Genomic DNA, 20,420 nt, shown 5'->3' with positions numbered 1-20,420 from the left:
ACTACTGAACCTCATGAACCACACTACTGAACCTCATGAACCACACTACTGAACCTCATGAACCACACTACTGAACATCATGTACCACACTACTGAACCTCATGTACCACACTGCTGAACCTCATGTACCACACTGCTGAACCTCATGTACCACACTACTGAACCTCATGTACCATAGTACTGAACCTCATGTACCACACTACTGAACATCGTGTACCACACTACTGAACATCATGTACCATAGTACTGAACATCATGTACCATAGTAATGAACATCATGTACCATAGTAATGGACCTCATGTACCACCCTGTACACATCATGTACCATGGTACTGAACATCATGTACCACACTACTGAACATCATGTACCACACTACTGAACATCATGTACCACACTACTGAACATCATGTACCACACTACTGAACATCATGTAGCACACTACTGAACATCATGTACCACACTACTGAACATCATGTACCATAGTACTGAACCTCACGTATCACACTACTGAACATCATGTACCATAGTACTGCTTGTGACATCTGAAAACATGATCAATAATGTGTGATGTGATATTATTCAGTTCAGCAGCAGTAGGTTAATGGTGGTGTGTGTGTGTGTGTGTGTGTGTGTGTGTGTGTGTGTGTGTGTGTGTGTGTGTGTGTGTGTGTGTGTGTGTGTGTGTGTGTGTGTGTTGTGCTCCAGATAACTACTCGGAGGAGGAGTATGAGAGTTTCTCTTCAGAGCAGGAAGCCAGCGACGACGCTGTTCAGGGTCAGGTCAGTACAAATATAATACTGTCCTCTATGGAGACATTTAGAAAGGACTCCTCTGTCCCCATACTCTGTCCTCTATGGAGACATTTAGAAAGGACTCCTCTGTCCCCATACTCTGTCCTCTATGGAGACATTCAGAAAGGACTCCTCTGTCCCCTACTCTGTCCCAAGGACTCCTCTGTCCCCTACAGTGTCCTCTACTCAGTCCTCTATGAAGACATTTAGAAAGGACTCCTCTGTCCCCTACACTGTCCCAAGGACTCCTCTGTCCCCTACTCTGTCCTCTACTCAGTCCTCTATGGAGACATTTAGTAAGGACTCCTCTGTCCCCTACTCTGTCCTCTACTCAGTCCTCTATGGAGACATTTAGTAAGGACTCCTCTGTCCCCTACTCTGTCCCAAGGACTCCTCTGTCCCCTACTCTGTCCTCTACTCAGTCCTCTATGGAGACATTTAGTAAGGACTCCTCTGTCCCCTACTCTGTCCCAAGGACTCCTCTGTCCCCCTACTCTGTCCTCTACTCAGTCCTCTATGAAGACATTTAGAAAGGACTCCTCTGTTCCCCTACACTGTCCCAAAGACTCCTCTGTCCCCTACTCTGTCCTCTACTCTGTCCTCCTCTATGAAGACATTCAGAAAGGACTCCTCTGTCCCCCCATACCTGGAGTGTGTGTTTCTACTGTATTTGGTTGATAACCTGCCTGTGTCTCTGTCTGTGAGTGTTTCTTCAGGACCTGGAGGATGATGAGTATGAGGTGAGGAAGCCTAAGAAGCAGAGAAGGTCCATCGTAAGAACTGCTTCAATCACCAGGGTAAGAGACGGGTAGGAAGGAGACCCTTGTGTGTGTGTGGTCATCATGCTATGCCCAGCGCAAGCTAAAGTTGATATGGGTTTTTACTGTGAAAGTACAATTCACAATGTCTCAGCAGTGTTGTTGTTGTTGCTTTTCTGTCTTAAGATGCTGGTGAATTGATAGCACTTGTTCCTTTTCCTTCACGTTGGTTGTCGAGCTCGAGGGCTCCGTCTACTGGGGTGTATTCATTAGTGTACACTGTAACAAAACATTTAGCATTGTGTTTTTTTTGTATTGTATTGTATATCTATTGGACAAATTCAGGTAGGGTCCCGTCCCTGTTTTTAATTAGGAACGCCGTTTGGGTCTTTGCGTGTCATAAAAGGATACACGTCAATTAACACTATTTTATTATAGATTTATGTGTTGTAATCAGTAGCACTGTCTAAGTTGTACAGAAAAAATCTGTAAACAAGCAAACAACGGCCACGAACAATGTGTTTACAATACCGCGTTGGGAATAAAGAATCATTTGTTCAACCGCAACTTCTGAGGTAGCTAGCTAGCTTTAGCTTGGTGCCTAGCTAGCTTTAGCTTGGTGCCTAGCTAGCTTTAGCTTGGTTCCTAGCTAGCTTTAGCTTGGTTCCTAGCTAGCTTTAGCTTGGTTCCTAGCTAGCTTTAGCTTTGTTCCTAGCTAGCTTTAGCTTTGTTCCTAGCTAGCTTTAGCTTTTTTCCTAGCTAGCACCAATACAACCAGCCTGAAAACAATGACCGGTAGAAACTGCAGTCATTTTTCATTATTCTTAACAGTGATTAAGGAATCCTTGTAAGTATTAGCTAGGTAACCACTTGTTGTTCGCCTATTGAAATTGATCTTCAGTTCATGAAAATAAATAGCTAGCCAGCTACTTAAAAGCTATACGGGATGGTTGAGCTAACGTAGGCTAATGCGATTAGCATGAGGTTGTAAGTAACAAGAACATTTCCCAGGACAAAGACATATCTGATATTGGCAGAAAGCTTAAATTATTGTTCATCTAACTGCACTGTCCAATTTACAGTAACTATAACAGTGAAAGAATACCATGCTATTATTTGAGGAGAGGGCACCGTTTTGAACATGAAAATGTATTAATAAACCAATTAAGTCACATTTGGGCAGTCTTGATACAACATTTTGAACAGAAATGCAATGGTTCATTGGATCAGTGTAACACTTTGCACATACACTGCTGTCATCTAGTGGCCAAAATCTAAATTGCACCTAGATTCCTAAGTCATATATTGGTCTTACTCAAAGATGATGAAACCCCCCAAAAATGTATGTTTTCTTTCTTTGTATTATCTCTTACCAGATCTATTGTGTTATACTCTCCTACATTAATTTCACATTTCCACAAACTTCAAAGTGTTTCCTTTCAAATGGGATCAACAATATGCATATCCTTGCTTCAGGTCCTGAGCTACAGGCAGTTAGATTCAGGTAAGCCATTTTAGGAGAAATTTAAAAAAAAGAGTTCAATCCTTATTTATTAACCCTGTTACTCAAAGCTAACGTTATAAGCAACCAGCTAGCTTCATCTGGCTAGTGAGTCGCGACCGGATCAGATTATGTGTTGTAAAGCTAGCCACAATAAGGATCAGGCACAATAGTGGAATTTGTGTTTTACCTTCAAAATAAAAGTACCTCTTCTGAAAGTGATGCAGAAGGTTACAATTGGTGGAATCATGCCATATTTAGACTAGATAACGTGAAACAAGGTTGAAATGTGAAGCAATGAAATCCGTCTACTCGGTGACACCCACAGAACACAGCTGGTGAAGAGTTTACGCAAATATTAGCGTTGCAGCTCTTATCGCGTGACTGTGACTGTGTGAAATCACCTCATTTAACATTTACATTTAAGTCATTTAGCAGACGCTCTTATCCAGAGCGACTTACAAATTGGTGAATTCACCTTCTGACATCCAGTGGAACAGCCACTTTACAATAGTGCATCTAAATCATTTAAGGGGGGGGGGGGTGAGAAGGATTACTTATCCTATCCTAGGTATTCCTTGAAGAGGTGGGGTTTCAGGTGTCTCCGGAAGGTGGTGATTGACTCTGCTGTCCTGGCGTCGTGAGGGAGTTTGTTCCACCATTGGGGGGCCAGAGCAGCGAACAGTTTTGACTGGGCTGAGCGGGAACTGTACTTCCTCAGTGGTAGGGAGGCGAGCAGGCCAGAGGTGGATGAACACAGTGCCCTTGTTTGGGTGTAGGGCCTGATCAGAGCCTGGAGGTACTGCGGTACCGTTCCCCTCACAGCTCCGTAGGCAAGCACCATGGTCTTGTAGCGGATGCGAGCTTCAACCTCCCCAGTCAGCCTATTGTGTGTACTGACATTCATATTACACTGTACAGCTTTACCTAAGGATTGGAGATCAATGAAATGGGGTATCAGTCTACTCAACACCCAAGATATTTTCTTCGCCAACGTCGTCCTCAGAGTTATCAGACTCCAAAACATCCACACAGTATTGTTTTTCCTCGGGAATAGTGTTCAATACACACGTAGGTTGACAATAAAATGTGGCTCAATTCACAGTTGTTCCAGAGTCCCGTAATAAGAGCTACGACGCTAATGTTCTCTGGGTGTCACTGAGTAGACTGATACCCCACGTCATTGATCCACAATCCATAGGTAAGGCTGTACAGTGAAATACGGATGCCCCCCAATGCAATTCTAAAGTATAATAGATCCAGTATGATTTCAACAGATTTTTGTCAAATTAACAAATTAGTGTCTTTTGTTGATTTTATATAATGACATTTCAACCTCGTTTAGCACAATTTATTCAATCTATTCAATTATGGCATCATTCCACTGTTTGTGTTCATTTGCATCACTGTCAACGACATACTTTTATTTTGAAGGCTAACCGCAAAGTCCACTATTGTGACTAATCCTTATTGTGGCTAGATTCACACAGATGGGTCCGACCAACATTAATCAAGTAAGAACTGTTTTATAAATTAGGGTTATTTTAGATGATGACACCTAGCTAAATAGTTAGCTAGCTGAAACAGATTATGTCGTTTTGCTATGTGTTTGGAGAAGAACATAGTTTGTATCCGTCAGCTTGCTAGCTTGTTTTATGACCAGCACTGTAGGTGCGAGAAGCAATTTTACGTATCCGATGAATTGTTGTGACATGCGATTGATATTATAATCTATGTGTAATAACTACGTGAAAAAAAAATAATGAACGCGTTAAATTATTATGTGACGTGCAGTCATATTCAGGTCCTGATTGGTCAAACAAGCTTTTTTGACACGTCAAATCGTGTTATCGTGTTTTTGACACGCAAAGACCCAAACGGCGTTCCATAGTTTCATTCCGTTTGCTTCGGTGTGGATCAGTAGTGTGGTTCATGAGGTTCAGTACTGTGGTTCCTAGTGAATACACCCCTGGTAACTGACAGGTTGTTGTTGTTGTTGTTGTAGTTGTGATGGGGCTGACTTGTAGTTGTTTCTGTGTCCTGTTGCGTTTTAGCAGCAGAACTTTAAACAGAGAGTTGTGGCTCTGCTGAAGAGATTTAGAGTCTCAGACGAGGTAACTAACGTTAAATCTGTCCATATTACTGGACACTTCTCACGTCCTTTTTTAAATTTCCTTTTCTCAGTGGTTTCATGCAACTGTTAAAAATCTGTTCTCTTGTATGCCCTCTCTCACCCTCTCACTCTCTCCCTCTGACTCTCTACCTCTCAATCTCCACCCCCCCTCTCTCTCCCCCCCTCTCTCTCTCCCTCCCACCTGTCTCTCTCTCTCACCCTCTTACTCTCTCTCTCTGACTCTACCTCTCAATCTCCACCCCCTCTACTTCTCTACCTCCCCACCTGTCTCTCTCTCTCCCCCTCCCACCTGTCTCTCTCTCTCCCCTCCCACCTGCTCTCTCTCTCTCCCCCTCCCACCTGTCTCTCTCTCCCCCTCCCACCTGTCTCTCTCTTTCCCCCTCCCACCTGTCTCTCTCTCTCTCCCTCCCCACCTGTCTCTCTCTCTCTCCCTCCCCACCTGTCTCTCTCTCTCCCTCCCCACCTGACTCTCTCTCCCTCCCCACCTGTCTCTCTCTCTCCCTCCCCACCTGTCTCTCTCTCTCTCCCTCCCCACCTGTCTCTCTCTCTCCCTCCCCACCTGTCTCTCTCTCTCTCCCCCTCCCTCCCCACCTGTCTCTCTCTCTCTCTCCCCCTCCCTCCCGCCTGTCTTTCTCTGTCCCCCTCCCACCTGTCTCTCTCTCTCCCTCCCCACCTGTCTCTCTCTCTCTCTCCCCTCCCCACCTGTCTCTCTCTCTCTCTCCCTCCCCACCTGTCTCTCTCTCTCCCCCTCCCTCCCGCCTGTCTTTCTCTCTCCCCCTCCCACCTGTCTCTCTCTCTCTCCCTCCCACCTGTCTCTCTCTCTCTCCCTCCCCACCTGTCTCTCTCTCTCCCTCCCCACCTGTCTCTCTCTCTCCCTCCCCACCTGTCTCTCTCTCTCTCTCCCTCCCCACCTGTCTCTCTCTCTCTCCCTCCCCACCTGTCTCTCTCTCTCCCTCCCCACCTGTCTCTCTCCCTCCCCACCTGTCTCTCCTCTCTCCCCCACATGTCTCTCTCTCTCCCTCCCACCTGTCTCTCTCTCCCTCCCACCTGTCTCTCTCCCTCCCACCTGTCTCTCTCCCTCCCACCTGTCTCTTTCTCTCTCCCTCCCCACCTGTCTCTCTCTCTCTCCCTCCCCACCTGTCTCTCTCTCTCTCTCCCTCCCCACCTGTCTCTCTCTCTCTCTCCCTCCCCACCTGTCTCTCTCCCTCCCACCTCTCTCTCTGTGTGTGTGTGTGTCTCTCTGCGGCTCTCTGAATGTTCCAGGTGTTGGACTCAGAGCAGGACCCGGCAGAACCCCCTCCAGAGGTAGAGGAGGATCTGGACCTGGAGAGTCTGGACCTAGAGAACCCCAGTGACAGTGGACCGGAACTAGACGATGACGACAGTGTCCTCAGCACCCCGAAACCCAAGCTGAAGTGAGTCGGACTAGTTTTCAGTATATACAAAAGTATGCGGACACCCATTAAAATTAGTGGATTCGGCTATTTCAGCCACATCCATTGCTGAGAGGTGTATAAAATCGAACACACCGCCATGCAATCTCCATCGACAAACACAGCCATGCAATCTCATTAGACAGACATTGGCAGTAGAATGGCCTTAATGAAGAGCTCAGTGACTTTCAACGTGGCATCATCATAGGATGCCACCTTTCCAACAAGTCAGTTCATCAAATTTCCGCCCTGCTAGAACTGCCCCAGTCAACTGTAAGTGCCTTTATTGTGAAATGGAAACGTCTAGGAGCAACAACGGCTCAGCCGGGAAGTGGTAGGCCACACAAGCTCACAGAACGGGACCGCCGAAATCCTGAAGCGTGTAAAAATCTGTCCTCTGTTGCAACACTCACTACTGAGTTCCAAACTGCCTCTGGAAGCAACTTCAGCACAAGAACTGTTCATCAGGAGCTTAATGTAATGGATTTCCATGGCAGAGCAGCCTCACACAAGCCTAAGATCACCATGTGCAATGCCAAGCGTCAGCTGGAGTGGTGTAAAGCTCGCCGCCATTGGACTCTGGAGCAGTGGAAATACGTTCTCTGGAGTGATGAATCACACTTCACCATCTGGCAGTCTGACGGACGAATCTGGGTTTGGTGGATGCCAGGAGATCGCTACCTGCCACAATGCATAGTGCCAACTGTAAAGTTTGGTGGAGGAGGAATAATGGTCTGGGGCTGTTTTTCGGGCCCCTTAGTTCCACTGAAGGGAAACCTTAATGCTACAGCATACAATGCCATTCTAGATGATTCTGTGCTTCCAACTTTGTTGCAACAGTTTGGGGAAGGCCCTTTCCTGTTTCAGCATGACAATGCCCCCGTGCACAAAGCGAGAGGTCCAGAAATAGATGGGTTTGTTGAAATCGGTGTGGAAGAACTTGACTGGCCTGCACAGGGCCCTGAACTCAACCCCATCAAACACCTTTAGGATGAATTAACAACAATGACAAATGGTTTGATGAAGAATGCAAAAATCTAAGAAAGAAATTGAGAAACCTGTCCAACCAAAAAACATAGAGACCCGGAAAACCTGAGTCTACGCCTTCACTATGGTGAATCACTAAAACGATACAGAAATACATTACGGAAAAAGAAGGAACAGCATGTCAGAAATCAGCTCAATGTAATTGAAGAATCCATAGACTCTAACCACTTCTGGGAAAATTGGAAAACACTAAACAAACAACCACACAAAGAATTATCTATCCAAAATGGAGATGCATGGGTAAACCACTTCTCCAATCTTTTTGGCTCTATAACAAAGAATAAAGAGCAAAAACATATACATGATCAAATACAGATCTTAGAATCAACTATTAAAGACTACCAGAACCCACTGGATTCTCCAATTACATTGAATGAGTTACAGGACAAAATAAAAAACCCTCCAACCCAAAAAGGCCTGTGGTGTTGATGGTATCCTCAATGAAATGATCAAATATACAGACAACAAATTCCAATTGGCTATACTAAAACTCTTTAACATCATCCTTAGCTCTGGCATCTTCCCCAATATTTGGAACCAAGGACTGATCACCCCAATCCACAAAAATGGAGACAAATTTGACCCCAATAACTACCGTGGAATATGCGTCAACAGTAACCTTGGGAAAATCCTCTGCATTATCATTAACAGCAGACACGTACACTTCCTCAATGAAAACAATGTACTGAGCAAATGTCAAATTGGCTTTTTACCAAATTACCGTACAACAGACCATGTATTCACCCTGCACACCCTAATTGACAAATAAACAAACCAAAACAAAGGCAAAGTCTTCTCACGCTTTGTTGATTTCAAAAAAGCCTTCGACTCAATTTGGCATGAGGGTCTGCTATACAAACTGATGGAAAGTGGTGTTGGGGGTAAAACATACGACATCATAAAATCCATGTACACAAACAACAAGTGTGCAGTTAAAATTGGCAAAAAACACACACATTTCTTCACACAGGGTCGTGGGGTTAGACAGGGATGCAGCTTAAGCCCCACCCTCTTCAACATATATATCAACGAACTGGCGCGGGCACTAGAAAAGTCTGCAGCACCCGGCCTCACCCTACTAGAATCCGAAGTCAAATGTCTGCTGTTTGCTGATGATCTGGTACTTCTGTCACCAACCAAGGAGGGCCTACAGCAGCACCTAGATCTTATGCACAGATTCTGTCAGACCTGGGCCCTGACAGTAAATCTCAGTAAGACCAAAATAATGGTGTTCCAAAAAAGGTCCAGTCACCAGGACCACAAATGCAAATTCCATCTAGACACTGTTGCCCTAGAGCACACAAAAACTATACATACCTTGGCCTAAACATCAGCGCCACAGGTAACTTACACAAAGCTGTGAACGATCTGAGAGACAAGGCAAGAAGGGCATTCTATGCCATCAAAAGGAACATAAATTTCAACATACCAATTAGGATTTGGCTAAAAATACTTGAATCAGTCATAGAGCCCATTGCCCTTTATGGTTGTAATGTCTGGGGTCCGCTCACCAACCAAGACTTCACAAAATGGGACAAACACCAAATTGAGACTCTGCACGCAGAATTCTGCAAAAATATCCTCCGTGTACAACGTAGAACACCAAATAATGCATGCAGAGCAGAATTAGGCCGATACCCACTAATTATCAAAATTCAGAAAAGAGCTGTTAAATTCTATAACCACCTAAAAGGAAGCGATTCCCAAACCTTCCACAACAAAGCCATCACCTACAGAGAGATGAACTTGGAGAAGAGTCCCTAAGCAAGCTGGTCCTGGGGCTCTGTTCACAAACACACCCTACAGAGCCCCAGGACAGCAGCACAATTAGACCCAACCAAATCATGAGAAAACAAAAAGATAATTACTTGACACATTGGAAAGAATTAACAAAAAAACAGAGCAAACTAGAATGCTATTTGGCCCTAAACAGAGAGTACACAGCGGCAGAATACCTGACCACTGTGACTGACCCAAAATTAAGGAAAGCTTTAACTATGTACAGACTCAGCGAGCATAGCCTTGCTATTGAGAAAGGCCGCCGTAGGCAGACATGGCTCTCAAGAGAAGACAGGCTATATGCTCACTGCCCACAAAATGAGGTGGAAACTGAGCTGCACTTCCTAACCTCCTGCCCAATGTATGACCATATTAGAGAGACATATTTCCCTCAGATTACACAGATCCACAAAGAATTTGAAAACAAATGCAATTTTGATAAACTCCCATATCTACTGGGTGAAATTCCACAGTGTGCCATCACAGCAGCAAGATGTGTGACCTGTTGCCACAAGAAAAGGGCAACCAGTGAAGAACACACACCATTGTAAATACAACCCATATCTGTGCTTATTTATTTTATCTTGTGTCCTTTACCATTTGTACATTGTAAAAACACTATGTATATAATATGACATTTGTAATGTCTTTATTGTTTTGAAACTTCTGTATGTGTGATGTCTACTGTTAATTTCACTTTATATATTATCTACCTTACTTGCTTTGGCAATGTTAACACATGTTTCCCATGCCAATAAAGCCCTTGAATTGAATTGAATTGAATTGAATTGAATTAGAACGCCGACTGCGAGCCAGACCAATCTCACTAATACCGTGTGGCTGTATGGGAAGCAAGTCCCCGCAGAAATGTTCCAACATCTAGTGGAAAGCCTTCCCAGAAGAGTGGAGGCTGTTTTAGCAGCAATGTTCCAACATCTAGTGGAAAGCCTTCCCAGATGAGTGGAGGCTGTTATAGCAGCAATGTTCCAACATCTAGTGGAAAGCCTTCCCAGATGAGTGGAGGCTGTTATAGCAGCAATGTTCCAACATCTAGTGGAAAACCTTCCCAGATGAGTGGAGGCTGTTATAGCAGCAATGTTCCAACATCTAGTGGAAAGCCTTCCCAGAAGAGTGGAGGCTGTTATAGCAGCAATGTTCCAACATCTAGTGGAAAGCCTTCCCAGAAGAGTGGAGGCTGTTATAGCAGCAATGTTCCAACATCTAGTGGAAAGCCTTCCCAGAAGAGTGGAGGCTGTTATAGCAGCAATGTTCCAACATCTAGTGGAAAGCCTTCCCAGAAGAGTGGAGGCTGTTATAGCAGCAATGTTCCAACATCTAGTGGAAAGCCTTCCCAGAAGAGTGGAGGCTGTTATAGCAGCAATGTTCCAACATCTAGTGGAAAGCCTTCCCAGAAGAGTGGAGGCTGTTATAGCATCAATGTTCCAACATCTAGTGGAAAGCCTTCCCAGAAGAGTGGAGGCTGTTATAGCAGCGAAGGGGGGACCAACTCCATATTAAAGTCCATGATTTTGTAAAGAGATGTTGGACGAGCAGGTGTCCACATCCTGTTGGTCATGTTCAAATCAAAATCAAATCAATTTTTATTTGTCACATACACATGGTTAGCAGATGTTAATGCAAGTGTAGCGAAATGCTTGTGCTTCTAGTTCCGACAATGCAGTAATAACCAACTAACTAACAACTAATCTAACTAACAATTCCTAAACTACTGTCTTATACACAGTGTAAGGGGATAAAGAATATGTACATAAGGATATATGAATGAGTGATGGTACAGAGCAGCATAGGCAAGATACAGTAGATGGTATCGAGTACAGTATATACATATAAGATGAGTATGTAAACAAAGTGGCATAGTTAAAGTGGCTAGTGATACATGTATTACATAAGGATGCAGTCGATGATATAGAGTACAGTATATACGTATGCATATGAGATGAATAATGTAGGGTAAGTAACATTATATAAGGTAGCATTGTTTAAAGTGGCTAGTGATATATTTTACATCCTTCCCATCAATTCCCATTATTGAAGTGGCTGGAGTTGAGTCAGTGTCAGTGTGTTGGCAGCAGCCACTCAATGTTAGTGGTGGCTGTTTAACAGTCTGATGGCCTTGAGATAGAAGCTGTTTTTCAGTCTCTCGGTCCCAGCTTTGATGCACCTGTACTGACCACGCCTTCTGGATGATAGCGGGGTGAACAGGCAGTGGCTCGGGTGGTTGATGTCCTTGATGATCTTTATGGCCTTCCTGTAACATCGGGTGGTGTAGGTGTCCTGGAGGGCAGGTAGTTTGCCCCCGGTGATGCGTTGTGCAGACCTCACTACCCTCTGGAGAGCCTTACGGTTGAGGGCGGAGCAGTTGCCGTACCAGGCGGTGATACAGCCTGCCAGGATGCTCTCGATTGTGCATCTGTAGAAGTTTGTGAGTGCTTTTGGTGACAAGCCGAATTTCTTCAACCTCCTGAGGTTGAAGAGGCGCTGCTGCGCCTTCTTCACGATGCTGTCTGTGTGAGTGGACCAATTCAGTTTGTCTGTGATGTGTATGCCGAGGAACTTAAAACTTGCTACTCTCTCCACTACTGTTCCATCGATGTGGATAGGGGGGTGTTCCCTCTGCTGTTTCCTGAAGTCCACAATCATCTCCTTAGTTTTGTTGACGTTGAGTGTGAGGTTATTTTCCTGACACCACACTCCGAGGGCCCTCACCTCCTCCCTGTAGGCCGTCTTGTCGTTGTTGGTAATCAAGCCTACCACTGTTGTGTCGTCCGCAAACTTGATGATTGAGTTGGAGGCGTGCGTGGCCACGCAGTCGTGGGTGAACAGGGAGTACAGGAGAGGGCTCAGAATGCACCCTTGTGGGGCCCCAGTGTTGAGGATCAGCGGGGAGGAGATGTTGTTACCTACCCTCACCACCTGGGGGCGGCCCGTCAGGAAGTCCAGTACCCAGTTGCACAGGGCGGGGTCGAGACCCAGGGTCTCGAGCTTGATGACGAGCTTGGAGGGTACTATGGTGTTGAATGCCGAGCTTTAGTCGATGAACAGCATTCTCACATAGGTATTCCTCTTGTCCAGATGGGTTAGGGCAGTGTGCAGTGTGGTTGAGATTGCATCGTCTGTGGACCTATTTGGGCGGTAAGCAAATTGGAGTGGGTCTAGGGTGTCAGGTAGGGTGGAGGTGATATGGTCCTTGACTAGTCCCTCAAAGCACTTCATGATGACGGAAGTGAGTGCTACGGGCGGTAGTAGTTTAGCTCAGTTACCTTAGCTTTCTTGGGAACAGGAACAATGGTGGCCCTCTTGAAGCATGTGGGAACAGCAGACTGGTATAGGGATTGATTGAATATGTCCGTAAACACACCAGCCAGCTGGTCTGCGCATGCTCTGAGGGCGCGGCTGGGGATGCCGTCTGGGCCTGCAGCCTTGCGAGGGTTAACACGTTTAAATGTTTTACTCACCTCGGCTGCAGTGAAGGAGAGACCGCATGTTTCCGTTGCAGGCCGTGTCAGTGGCACTGTATTGTCCTCAAAGCAGGCAAAAAAGTTATTTAGTCTGCCTGGGAGCAAGACATCCTGGTCCGTGACTGGGCTGGATTTCTTCCTGTAGTACGTGATTGACTGTAGACCCTGCCACATGCCTCTTGTGTCTGAGCCGTTGAATTGGGATTCTACTTTGTCTCTGTACTGACGCTTAGCTTGTTTGATAGCCTTACGGAGGGAATAGCTGCACTGTTTGTATTCAGTCATGTTACCAGACACCTTGCCCTGATTGAAAGCAGTGGTTCGCGCTTTCAGTTTCACGCGAATGCTGCCATCAATCCACGGTTTCTGGTTAGGGAATGTTTTAATCGTTGCTATGGGAACGACATCTTCAACGCACGTTCTAATGAACTCGCACACCGAATCAGCGTATTCGTCAATGTTGTTATCTGACGCAATACGAAACATGTCCCAGTCCACGTGATGGAAGCAGTCTTGGAGTGTGGAATCAGCTTGGTCGGACCAGCGTTGGACAGACCTCAGCGTGGGAGCTTCTTTTTTTAGTTTTTGTCTGTAGGCAGGTATCAGCAAAATGGAGTCGTGGTCAGCTTTTCCGAATGGGGGGCGGGGCAGGGCCTTATATGCGTCGCGGAAGTTAGAGTAACAGTGATCCAAGGTTTTTCCACCCCTGGTTGCGCAATCGATATGCTGATAAAATTTAGGGAGTCTTGTTTTCAGATTAGCCTTGTGTATATGCCTGTGTACGTGCTTTCAGTTGCTGTCACTCAGATTTGTATGGTGCTTTTTTAAAATCAGCTCCAACTGTTACTTTTACAGCAAACACATGTGTTTTATACATTCATGATGTTTTCACTTGTGTTATTATTATTGTTGTTATTATTATCATTAAAAACGTTATTTTTGTTGTTGCAGGCCATATTTCGAGGGCATTTCTCTCTCCAGTTCTCAGACAGAGATCGGCATCCACACCAGCCCGGTTAGTAACAGAACCACCCAGCCCGGTTAGTAACAGAACCACCCAGCCCGGTTAGTAACAGAACCACCCAGCCCGGTTAGTAACACAGAACCACCCAGCCCGGTCCGTAACACAGAACCACCCAGCCCAGTTCGTAACACAGAACCACCCAGCCCAGTCCGTAACACAGAACCACCCAGCCCGGTTAGTAACACAGAACCACCCAGCCCGGTCAGTAACAGACAGAACCACCCAGCCCGGTCAGTAACAGAGAACCACCCAGCCCGGTCAGTAACAGAGAACCACCCAGCCCGGTCAGTAACAGACAGAACCACCCAGCCCGGTCAGTAACACACAGAACCACCCAGCCCGGTCAGTAACAGACAGAACCACCCAGCCCGGTCAGTAACAGAGAACCACCCAGCCCGGTCCGTAACAGACAGAACCACCCAGCCCGGTCAGTAACACAGAACCACCCAGCCCGGTCAGTAACAGAGTACCACCCAGTCCAGTCAGTAACAGACAGAACCACCCAGCCCGGTCAGTAACAGACAGAACCACCCAGCCCGGTCAGTAACAGAGAACCACCCAGCCCGGTCAGTAACAGAGTACCACCCAGCCCGGTCAGTAACAGAGAACCACCCAGTCCAGTCAGTAACACAGAACCACCCAGCCGGTCAGTAACAGAGAACCACCCAGCCCGGTCAGTAACACAGAACCACCCAGCCCGGTCAGTAACAGACAGAACCACCCAGCCCGGTCAGTAACACACAGAACCACCCAGCCCGGTCAGTAACAGAGTACCACCCAGCCCGGTCAGTAACACAGAACCACCCAGCCCGGTCAGTAACAGAGAACCACCCAGCCCGGTCAGTAACACAGAACCACCCAGCCCGGTCAGTAACAGAGAACCACCCAGCCCGGTCAGTAACACAGAACCACCCAGCCCGGTCAGTAACAGAGAACCACCCAGCCCGGTCAGTAACACAGAACCACCCAGCCCGGTCAGTAACAGAGAACCACCCAGCCCGGTCAGTAACAGACAGAACCACCCAGCCCGGTCAGTAACAGAGAACCACCCAGCCCGGTCAGTAACAGAGAACCACCCAGCCCGGTCAGTAACAGAGAACCACCCAGCCCGGTCAGTAACAGACAGAACCACCCAGCCCGGTCCGTAACACAGAACCACCCAGCCCGGTCAGTAACAGAGAACCACCCAGCCCGGTCAGTAACAGACAGAACCACCCAGCCCGGTCAGTAACAGACAGAACCACCCAGCCCGGTCAGTAACACAGAACCACCCAGTCCAGTCAGTAACAGACAGAACCACCCAGCCCGGTCAGTAACAGAGAACCACCCAGCCCGGTCAGTAACAGAGAACCACCCAGCCCGGTCAGTAACAGACAGAACCACCCAGCCCGGTCAGTAACAGACAGAACCACCCAGCCGGTCAGTAACAGACAGAACCACCCAGCCCGGTCAGTAACAGAGAACCACCCAGTCCAGTCAGTAACACAGAACCACCCAGCCGGTCAGTAACAGAGAACCACCCAGCCCGGTCAGTAACAGACAGAACCACCCAGCCCGGTCAGTAACAGACAGAACCACCCAGCCCGGTCAGTAACAGACAGAACCACCCAGTCCAGTCAGTAACAGACAGAACCACCCAGCCGGTCAGTAACACACAGAACCACCCAGCCCGGTCAGTAACAGACAGAACCACCCAGCCCGGTCAGTAACAGACAGAACCACCCAGCCCGGTCAGTAACAGACAGAACCACCCAGCCCGGTCAGTAACAGACAGAACCACCCAGCCCGGTTAGTAACAGACAGAACCACCCAGCCCGGTCAGTAACAGAGAACCACCCAGCCCGGTCAGTAACAGAGAACCACCCAGCCCGGTCAGTAACAGAGAACCACCCAGCCCGGTCAGTAACAGAGAACCACCCAGCCCGGTTAGTAACAGACAGAACCACCCAGCCCGGTCAGTAACAGACAGAACCACCCAGCCCGGTCAGTAACACAGAACCACCCAGCCCGGTCAGTAACAGACAGAACCACCCAGCCCGGTCAGTAACACAGAACCACCCAGCCCGGTCAGTAACAGACAGAACCACCCAGCCCGGTTAGTAACATACAAAACCACCCAGCCCGGTCAGTAACACAGAACCACCCAGCCCGGTCAGTAACACAGAACCACCCAGCCCGGTCAGTAACAGACAGAACCACCCAGCCCGGTCAGTAACAGACAGAACCACCCAGCCCGGTCAGTAACAGAACCACCCAGCCCAGTCCGTAACACAGAACCACCCAGCCCGGTCAGTAACAGACAGAACCACCCAGCCCGGTTAGTAACACAGAACCACCCAGCCCGGTTAGTAACATACAAAACCACCCAGCCCGGTCAGTAACAGACAGAACCACCCAGCCCGGTCAGTAACAGACAGAACCACCCAGCCCGGTCAGTAACAGACAGAACCACCCAGCCCGGTCAGTAACAGACAGAACCACCCAGCCCGGTCAGTAACAGAGAACCACCCAGCCCGGTCAGTAACAGACAGAACCACCCAGCCCGGTCAGTAACAGAGAACCACCCAGCCCGGTCAGTAACAGAGAACCACCCAGCCCGGTCAGTAACACAGAACCACCCAGCCCGGTCAGTAACAGACAGAACCACCCAGCCCGGTCAGTAACAGAGAACCACCCAGCCCGGTCAGTAACAGAGAACCACCCAGCCCGGTCAGTAACACAGAACCACCCAGCCCGGTCAGTAACAGACAGAACCACCCAGCCCGGTCAGTAACAGACAGAACCACCCAGCCCGGTCAGTAACAGAGTACCACCCAGCCCGGTCAGTAACAGAGAACCACCCAGCCCGGTCAGTAACAGAGTACCACCCAGCCCGGTCAGTAACAGAGAACCACCCAGCCCGGTCAGTAACAGAGAACCACCCAGCCCGGACAGTAACAGACAGAACCACCCAGTCCGGTCAGTAACAGACAGAACCACCCAGCCCGGTCAGTAACAGAGAACCACCCAGCCCGGTCAGTAACAGACAGAACCACCCAGCCCGGTCCGTAACAGACAGAACCACCCAGCCCGGTCAGTAACAGACAGAACCACCCAGCCCGGTCAGTAACAGAGAACCACCCAGCCCGGTCAGTAACAGACAGAACCACCCAGCCGGTCAGTAACAGACAGAACCACCCAGCCCGGTCAGTAACAGAGTACCACCCAGCCCGGTCAGTAACACAGAACCACCCAGCCGGTCAGTAACAGACAGAACCACCCAGCCCGGTCAGTAACAGAGAACCACCCAGCCCGGTCAGTAACAGAGTACCACCCAGCCCGGTCAGTAACAGAGTACCACCCAGCCCGGTCAGTAACAGAGTACCACCCAGCCCGGTCAGTAACACAGAACCACCCAGCCGGTCAGTAACAGACAGAACCACCCAGCCCGGTTAGTAACAGACAGAACCACCCAGCCCGGTCAGTAACAGAGAACCACCCAGCCCGGTCAGTAACAGAGAACCACCCAGCCCGGTTAGTAACAGACAGTACCACCCAGCCCGGTCAGTAACAGAGAACCACCCAGCCCGGTTAGTAACAGACAGAACCACCCAGCCCGGTCAGTAACAGAGAACCACCCAGCCCGGTCAGTAACAGAGTACCACCCAGCCCGGTCAGTAACAGAGTACCACCCAGCCCGGTCAGTAACAGAGAACCGCCCAGCCCGGTCAGTAACAGAGAACCACCCAGCCCGGTCAGTAACAGAGTACCACCCAGCCCGGTCAGTAACACAGAACCACCCAGCCCGGTCAGTAACAGAGTACCACCCAGCCCGGTCAGTAACACAGAACCACCCAGTCCGGTCAGTAAACCCCATCAGTAATAAGTGGTACCTATTCTCCTCCATTATTGTCCCTCAGTTTTCCCTCCCTCTGTTCTCCCTCCAGGTGGAACCAGACCCGACTGAGAGCAGCGGGGCCACGTTCCAGGTCGACAGTGTCTCAGAGAAGGGCTCATATGTAGGTATTATCCTAGAAAACGCTGGTCTCTGTTTTCATTTAAATTCATTTCAATACAACTTTATTTAGTCCCTCAGGGGCAATTAAAGACCCAGTCAGTTTACGAATATCACCCCTCAGGGGCAATTAAAGACCCAGTCAGTTTACGAATATCACCCCCTCAGGGGCAATTAAAGACCCAGTCAGTTTACAAATATCACCCCTCAGGGGCAATTAAAGACCCAGTCAGTTTACAAATATCACCCCCTCAGGGGCAATTAAAGACCCAGTCAGTTTACAAATATCACCCCCTCAGAGGCAATTAAAGACCCAGTCAGTTTACAAATATCACCCCCTCAGGGGCAATTAAAGACCCAGTCAGTTTAGAAATATCACCCCCTCAGAGGCAATTAAAGACCCAGTCAGTTTACAAATATCACCCCCTCAGGGGCAATTAAAGACCCAGTCAGTTTACAAATATCACCCCCTCAGGGGCAATTAAAGACCCAGTCAGTTTACAAATATCACCCCCTCCAAATATCAACAGGCTCCAAGTATACAGTGTACAAACAGACTTCACATCCCCAATACAATACATTGTCCCTGTCTTTGCTCCGTCCCAGCAGGAAGAGCAACCTGAGGCAGTGACCCCCACCACAGAGCTGGAGATGGATAACATGGACACCTTCCTGGAGAAGCTGCCCCCTACTGGCAAGATGAAGAAGACCGAGTCCCTCATCATCCCTTCCAACAGATGGTAAATACTGTCCGACTCTCTCAGTTCATCTTTAACGCCATTTCCCCCAACGTCTCCTCGCCTCCTCATTGGAGAAGAAAGGTCCATGGTCCCTTTCTTTAAAACCTTCTTCTCCAATGGACGGCAGGGTAGCCTAGTGGTTAGAGCGTTGGACTAGTAACCGGAAGGTTGCAAGTTCGAATCCCCGAGCTGACAAGGTACAAATCTGTCGTTCTGCCCCTGAACAGGCAGTTAACCCACTGTTCCCAGGCCGTCATTGAAAATAAGAATTTGTTCTTAACTGACTTGCCTGGTTAAATAAAGGTCAAATAAATAAATAAATGTGTTTTGAAAAGGAAGTGTGAAGACCAGATGCAAGGAATCTGGGAAAGATGAATTGCTGAGTGTCTTCTCGACTTCAGCTTGTTCCGTCCATTATGGTTCAGTTTGTAGGAAACCAGTCTGCCCATTCAAATGTTGGGAGCATATGCATCACTTTACCCCTACCTACATGTAAAAATTACTCTCCCCTCCCACTCCCTACCTCCCCTCCCACCCCACCTCCTCCCTCCCCCCTACCCCCACCCACATGCAAAAATTACTCTCCTCCCCTCCCACTCCCCACCTCCCCTTACCCCTACCTACATGTAAAAATTACTCTCCCCTCCCACTCCCCACCTCCCCCTACCCCTACCTACATGCAAAAATTCCCTCTCACTCCCCAGCCCCCCTCCCACTTCCTACCTACATGTTAAAACTACCTCCTACCCTGCATTCCCCTCAAGCTGGTCCTACTCTGTCCTCATTGTCGCGTGCGTTCTCACGTCACCAGGCAGGAACCTAAGTTGGCGGGGAGGAGAGGGAGGAGTACATCCCTAAAGGAGCGCCAGCCCAACAGACCACAGAACGAGAGAGCCAACAGCCTGGATAACGAACGCTCCCTCGACACACACTGCCATCTACAGGTGGGAGGAGGAGCAGACTGGGGGGGGGTTGTAGCTGGCCGATCAAGTCAGAATTCCCGAGTCTGTAACTTTAATATATAACTGTTTGTAGTGGATGTGTCTGAGATGTGAGATGAATTTCTTTTCGATGTCTTCCATAAGTATATTCCCTCGTCCACAGATCCCCAGGAAGACTGTGTATGACCAGCTGAACCACATCCTGGTGTCTGACCACCAGCTACCTGACAGCATCATCCTCATCAACACATCTGATTGGCAGGGCCAGGTAAGAGACAGGAAATGACATAGACGAAGTGACTCGTCGTCTCCATGACGACCAAAAGAGGGAATATAACATGTTTAAAAAATAAAAAATAAAAATATATTTTTTAAACCTTTTTCTTTCTCTTTAACAAACACTTATTCTCACATTACATTTCTCTTTCGGCATCTCTCGTTTTTATATATTCTCTGTTTTCTCTTCCATCCGTTGTGTTTCAGTATCTGTCAGACGTTCTCCAGAACCAGCACCTCCCGGTGGTGTGTACCTGTACTACAGCAGACATCCAGGCCGCCTTCAACACCATCGTCTCACGCATACAGAGATTGTAAGCCATCCTCTTTCACATTCTCATTTTAATCATAATAATAATAATATACACTACTTATCAGAATGATTTATATCCCAAAAACAACTCACTTGTTCGTACATTATTAGTGTGTGTCTGTGAATCCCTGAAAGACTTGGAACACAACATTGGCACTGCGAGCAGCGTCACACACTCTTGTCGTCGTAGTTACTGAGCCAATCGTCT

General features: G+C 48.0%; 1 protein-coding gene across 1 annotated transcript in view; it reads left to right on the top strand.

The window, feature by feature from the left end:
- Positions 1-664: 664 nt before the first annotated feature.
- Positions 665-20,420, top strand: part of LOC135534240 (phosphofurin acidic cluster sorting protein 2-like) — a gene marked incomplete at its 5' end in the record, with an annotated part of 34,131 nt that continues 14,375 nt past the window's right edge. Inside the window, 10 exons of the mRNA XM_064961323.1 lie at positions 665-781; positions 1,510-1,590; positions 5,107-5,166; positions 6,450-6,601; positions 13,876-13,939; positions 17,875-17,946; positions 18,552-18,682; positions 19,494-19,626; positions 19,787-19,891; positions 20,107-20,213. Of these exons, the coding sequence (XP_064817395.1) occupies positions 665-781; positions 1,510-1,590; positions 5,107-5,166; positions 6,450-6,601; positions 13,876-13,939; positions 17,875-17,946; positions 18,552-18,682; positions 19,494-19,626; positions 19,787-19,891; positions 20,107-20,213 (1,022 nt within the window). The remainder of the gene's footprint in view (positions 782-1,509; positions 1,591-5,106; positions 5,167-6,449; positions 6,602-13,875; positions 13,940-17,874; positions 17,947-18,551; positions 18,683-19,493; positions 19,627-19,786; positions 19,892-20,106; positions 20,214-20,420) is intronic.

The sequence above is a fragment of the Oncorhynchus masou genome, unplaced genomic scaffold (genome assembly GCF_036934945.1).
Source record: "Oncorhynchus masou masou isolate Uvic2021 unplaced genomic scaffold, UVic_Omas_1.1 unplaced_scaffold_3183, whole genome shotgun sequence".
Lineage (NCBI taxonomy): Eukaryota > Metazoa > Chordata > Actinopteri > Salmoniformes > Salmonidae > Oncorhynchus > Oncorhynchus masou.
Note: the sequence above shows the minus strand (reverse complement) of the source record. Positions and strands in the feature narration are given on the sequence as shown.